The sequence below is a fragment of the Anas platyrhynchos genome, chromosome 1 (assembly GCF_047663525.1).
Source record: "Anas platyrhynchos isolate ZD024472 breed Pekin duck chromosome 1, IASCAAS_PekinDuck_T2T, whole genome shotgun sequence".
Taxonomy (NCBI): domain Eukaryota; kingdom Metazoa; phylum Chordata; class Aves; order Anseriformes; family Anatidae; genus Anas; species Anas platyrhynchos.
Genome location: NC_092587.1, coordinates 124,209,001 through 124,215,000, shown reverse-complemented (window position 1 = coordinate 124,215,000; position 6,000 = coordinate 124,209,001). Strand labels below are relative to the sequence as shown.

Genomic DNA, 6,000 nt, shown 5'->3' with positions numbered 1-6,000 from the left:
TTTTCTGAAAGTAACTGTGTGGGATTGATTGCTACATGTTAATTTTGAAAGATTATACGGAAGCAAAATATGGGTAATGATTATATAATAATGACAACGTAATGACAAAAATGACTACAACATTCAGCTTTCTGTGAAATACGCACATTCCTACTACCCTAAAAACACAGTCCAAATGTTTTACACTAAAGAAGCAACAGTAAGACGTACAAATACTTCTTGGTAAAGAAATTCTTCTGGAAGGGTAAGAAGTTGAGCAGTATGCAACTGCACTCTTTGGTTTATGATCATTTTCTTTATCTTGAGAGTAGTTGATTTAATGCATATATTTCACGTGACAAAATGCAACAGAGGTAGGTTTAACCCACTGTATGTTTGACAAATGACAGACTTCAAATGACAACTTGCTTATTAAGCCTTCCTAGCATGCTGTACTAGCAAACTGGGATTGCATACCTGAGTGGAGTTAGATAGTTGGTTTTTCCACGGCTCCTCTGCGCTGCTGGTCAGGTTTGTGCGGTTATGAGGTAGAGAGAGTGCGTTTCGCTGCAGGTAAGGCACGTTTCCATTACTTCCACTTTCTGTTATGTGATTATTGCCTATCAAAATAGTGTCTGTACTACCCAGCGTTCTTGCTGTGCTGCAGGGAATGGGGCCTGCTGGAAAGGGTCCATTAGCCATAGGCTGCCCGGGGCAGGCCGGACGGATTCCACGCTGAGCGACATTAGGCACTCTGGTTAGAGCAACCTGCGGCTGCTGACCAGAGACAGAGTTTGTAGGCAGTGATGAATCAGCTGTTGGCCCGTTAGGAATTCCAGTAGATCGTACCTGTGCAACTCCTGTTTGTCTCATCTAATGGAAGATGAACAAAGCACAAGAACATTAGTCACAGAATTTAAGAAGTAAGGATCATACAAGGCTTGTGTATTTTATTGCATATGGCTTCAGCTTTATATTGATTTTGACATCCTCCCAGTTGCTTTTGAGAAGTAAGATGACTCATGCTCACAAATGCGCTGAATGAATTTTAAGGTAAAGCTATCGGCACACTTTTCTTCTAGGCTCTTCAGTTTGAGCGTTAGCATTTTACTGCTAAAGTTGGACACTAAGAGAGAAAGAAGTGAACAATGAGAGCAGGAGAGATATGCTGTAATATGGCTTACTACAAGTAAGTATTTTTCAACTCAGACTGCTTTTAGATGTATCCACTCACTTTAGTTTGAAAGTGTGGCTTGAAAAGTTTTACATTCTCTGGTAGCCCTATAATAAAACACAACTAAAACCATTAAGTTTCAACCAGTAAGCCACAATTAAACTTTATACAAAAAAAAAAAAAAAAAAAAAGTTGATGACTTAATGTAATGTAGCAAAGGGCATGAGAGCTCTGTACAACAAAAATTCTTAAGAATCCAAGAAGCATAACAGACACCATCATCAATAAAAGTTTTCTAGAACAGGAAAATATTTTTGTTCTCACCTGCTGGTGTTGCTGCATCAAGACAAACTGACTCTCCAGCTGTTCCAGCATAAGTTTCTGTGCTGGATTTAAATTATTTCTGTTTGCACGCAGCTGTTCCAAGTGCTGAAAAAAAACCAAAACCAATAGTACAGTTCAGAATCATTACAGTTGTGTGCAAGTTTTACTAACTTTCTTGCATACATTACTAAACATTTTCTACAAAGATTTGCAAAGCTGAAAACATGATCAAGATTTCTAATGCAGACTAAGACATATCTCCTTATACTATTCTGTAATGAAACCTTATTAGCAGTCACTAAAACTACAGAGTCTTTCAAAATTATTTGAGTATATAATATTATCACTTCATAAAATGAAGTGAACTGGTATTGTAAAAGAAAACTACTTTAAAGCATGATTATATGAAATTCTTATTATCATTATGTTTTAACTATCTTTGTACCGTCCTGTTCTTTTATTAGTGTCGTTCAGCACAAAGTCAATTCAACCTATAGTCACGCATCAACACTTCTCCAGAATATATGAAGAACTCAGAAAACTATTTAACAATTACAGAAAGCGGTATCTTAAGATACAATCCTGACCTCATTTTCAACTGAAATTTAAGTATTTATTACTAAATGGCTAAAAAGCACTGATTTTTGTGTTCCTTTGAAACACACGCCTTTATTCTACCAATAAGACTGCTTTAAAGAGGTATGACATGCTGAAGCTGTGCAACACAAATGGGCTATCTGAGAAGGAAAAGGATGTGTGTGGAATGGAGGTCAAAAGTTGCACTATGCAAAATGTGACATACAGATATTTCTATTGTTTTTAAGTACTGAATTATTTTATATCATTTAAGTCCCTTTAAAAAAAAAAAAAGGAAAAAAAGGGGAAAAAAATGAAAAAAAAATCAAAATGACCAAATCAGGTTTGCTTTAGTTGGTTTCAGGTCTGCATATGTAATTTTTCTACATCCTTCTCATTTCCTTTGCTTTGATTATGTTGTATTAGTAACACATACATGGTAGTGATGTATTAAATGAAATATGGCTCATTCTACTTTGATTAAACATATTTGCAAAATGTGTTTCTAAAAAAATCCAAGGTTGTATGAAAAAATGGTTAAAAACAGGTTTATGCTGAACTCCCTGGATTAACAGTAGCTTCCAAACTCCCTGGATTAACAACCCCTCTGTGAGGCACTGCAATGAGTAAGACCGATCCAATTATATAAGCGACTGTGAGATGAAAACAGGGTCTCCATGGGAGTATATGTACTGTGCATATAAACAGAAGCCAAAAACTGTGTTCTGCAGTTGTTATTTTGCCTTTTAGAAGACATCTAACAGGGCAGCAGGCATCAGGAAAACTGCACTGGTCCCAGTGCTACTAAAGGCATGTCTGCACTCCCCTCCCATGCTATGGGTGCAGAGGTTTTGTGGACAGCAGTGCTCTTACTGCCCATCAGCTCTGTGAAATCAACACCCATCCCTCCTCCACTGGCACGTTGCAGCCCCAGAGGCTACTCTGCAGCCACAGAGTCCTTTCCCCATCTGCTTTTGTTAGCTGGGCCATTTGGGACGTGCTACGTGCTATACCCAGCCTCTGAGGTGCCACTTTCAAAAGGCTGATTTAGAACATATAATAAACTTTTTATTCACTTTCCCCTTGCATCATATCCTCCTGGCTTTCCTATTTGTGTGTGCTGGAACCTTGTCAAACTATTGCTAGCAAATCCATTATCCCATGCTTAGGGAAGCCTATTTATGCGGCCGCTTAATGGTGATGAAGTTGGATCTGGAAAAAGCAAAACTGTAACAATGCCTGAGAAGGTGAAAAAGTAGTAGAACATAAAATAAGCAGACAGAAATAATGAGAACGCATGAAGAGAGAGAAATGCAAAAGATAAGGGAAGACCAAAGCAGTGAGGGGTGAAAGATGGAGGGAAGGGAAGGAGAAATTATGCAGCATTGTACAGCCAGCATTGTTCAGATAAAGAAACAGCTGAAGATCTATATTGGGTGCTAAGGGGAATACTGCTCAGTCAATCAGAATGCCTTCTGTCTCTGCACTGTGTTCCCTTTTATTTTTCCTTGTATCCAAAGCAGTATCTGTGATACATGGGCGAGGGTTTCCAGCTACGCCTGATTTTCAAAATCTGGAATTCCTGCTGCAGCTCACTGCAAACCCTCATGAACTGAAGAGACAACAAAGCATCATGACAAAAAAGACCTTAAGCAATGTTTCAGAAATAAAAACTAGCATTTCATAGAAATATGTTAGATTTGATTTGAATAATCCCATTTTATAGAATGTGCAAGTTTGTTTATGCAGTTTGATACGCGAAGCTACCTGACAGGAAAAAGAGGATGCTACGATGCTTTTACACCTTCTTCAATATCTCCCACACTACACTGAGAAGCAAAATTCACTTGGCTCACAAGTGTCACAATTTGCATATCTATCTTTAAAACATCATAAGAAAAAAGCATTACTGTATGTTCTGACTTACATTATAGAATTCAAACAATGCAAACCTTCAGTTTCTACCAATGATTATTTCCTTATATAGCTAATCTTTCAGATTCCACTGGGAATCCATAAATACTAACACAATGTGTATTCTTTCTCATTGAATATCAGAAATGTGAAACCCGAAGTATTTTTCTCAAAAGACAGAAAGAAAAAAAAAATCAAAGCTTCTGACCCTTTAACATATTTACCTGTAATTTCTGTGGTGTCAAGCACCAAGAATGAATTTGTTGTTGTACAGGAGGATGTGACACTGTATGGCCACTGCTCCAAACATCTGAAGTATTCTGAGAGAAAACATTATGTTAAAATGCTTGACTTCCAAATGGTTAACATCATTTTTTCATATCTAGATTTTATCTTATGAAAGAACTAGTCATTGTTTCAAGAATAGCAATATACACAGAATATACTAAAGAACACCAAACCTCATTCTACCATTCCCATACAGAACCATAGCAATTAAAAGGAAAAAGTAAATGATTTCTAATACCATGAGAAACAATCAAATCAAATTATGCAATTAACTTAAAGGTACACTAGCGTTAAAACTGAATACTTTTATCTACTATAACACTATTACATGATGATGAAACACTTGAATTCTAAATATAAGCAAAGGCAATAGACAGGATGACATGGTTGTCTCCCTCTCTATCATCAGACTACCACTGTACTTTTTCACTTACACAACTATGTAGTATAGTGCCAGCAATCTGCATTGCCCTTTCACACTTCCTATCTGAACTGTAACCTCCTTATTAAACATATCACTGAAAAATGTTCTTTAATTTTTTTTTTTTTTTAAAAAAAAACATTCCCCACCTTGATGCCAAAGGATTGAAATTTACAGCACAAATTCTGTGCATGCTGCATCACTTTAGTGCATATTTCCATAGAATTTTGGTAGGGGGCTCTTTAGTTCATCAGGATATATACCTTTGTTGGACTAGATGTTCTTTTCCTCTTGGCAGGACTGGTCAGGTCATCTACTTGGCTAGAAGGAATCATGTGTAGTGGCAAGGATTGCTGTGAAATTGGTGTTTGAGTGAGGCCTAGTACAGGTTCAGTATTTGGATGATGAGGTTTACAAGCCTAAGAATCACAGAAGGAAGACAAAAATATGGTTCTATATATTCTTAGTCGTTTCCTTTAAACTACATATTTTAACAGCCCACATATTTTAAAAGGGCTGAGCAGATATTCTGAAGCCGATCTCAAAAACTGAAAAATCAGTTTCCATATGGTCATCAATGGAGGAATGTGTACCTTTCAAGGGATTATTAAACCACTGCAGCATTTCTATTTAAGATGAAATCTTTTAAAATCATGAAAATCCACAAAGGTTCTAAATTGGTACCCCCATCTTTCTCCCATATTAGAGGGAGCTACTTCTCGATCTAGTATACCTTTGCAAATAAATCAAAGGCTTTTCATTAATAAAAGCCAGTCCTGCACTCCATAAAATAAGCTTGACCACTACAGATTGTAAAGAACCCTTAAAGCTGGGCACCTGCAGAACATAACCCAACTTCTCACCTGCTGTGCTGTGTTCATGGCACCCTGCCTGGAGGTAAGCTCTGCGGGGATTGGTAGGCTCCATGCCTCCTCAATACTAGGAAGTAATTTAGTTTTATTCTGTAGACTACCTTGTGGAAGGTTACACAACTGAGCCTAGGAAAAATTATGTAAAAAGCAAATTTAACACAAGCCTACTTTATTAAGAGCAAGTCCATGAAATCTTCCTATATGCTGTAGCTAATTATGTCTTAAAGAGAGGATAGATTTAAAATTTGGGGTTTTAGAAAGGTGCTAAGTATAAAGAGGGTAACCAGAATATAAACCTTTGTGAGAATCAGAACAAAGATGAGCTCTGGATTCAGAGGTCTCATAATTCTTTTTTTCTGAAATTGCAAACAAGAGTGAAAGATAGTGTGTGTGTGTTCTCTCTCTACGTTATGAGAACTTAAAAATGTAGACAATACAAAGAAAAAGTGAAG

The 6,000-nt window shown here is 37.0% G+C and overlaps 1 protein-coding gene across 21 annotated transcripts in view; it reads right to left on the bottom strand.

Moving 5' to 3' along the window:
• KDM6A (lysine demethylase 6A) overlaps positions 1-6,000 on the bottom strand; it is a 152,342-nt gene that overhangs the window by 41,226 nt on the left and 105,116 nt on the right. For 7 of the 21 annotated variants that reach the window (XR_011804999.1, XM_072028009.1, XM_072028018.1 and 4 more), the window contains 5 exons: positions 5,540-5,674; positions 4,940-5,095; positions 4,192-4,287; positions 1,478-1,582; positions 457-852 (listed from right to left, as the gene is read on the bottom strand). Coding sequence is in view for 20 of the 21 variants with exons in the window: in XM_072028009.1 (XP_071884110.1) it covers positions 457-852; positions 1,478-1,582; positions 4,192-4,287; positions 4,940-5,095; positions 5,540-5,674 (888 nt within the window). In the remaining variant the exon portion in view is untranslated. The remainder of the gene's footprint in view (positions 1-456; positions 853-1,477; positions 1,583-4,191; positions 4,288-4,939; positions 5,096-5,539; positions 5,675-6,000) is intronic. The other 14 variants (XM_072028042.1, XM_072028053.1, XM_072028069.1 and 11 more) reach the window with 3 other exon arrangements.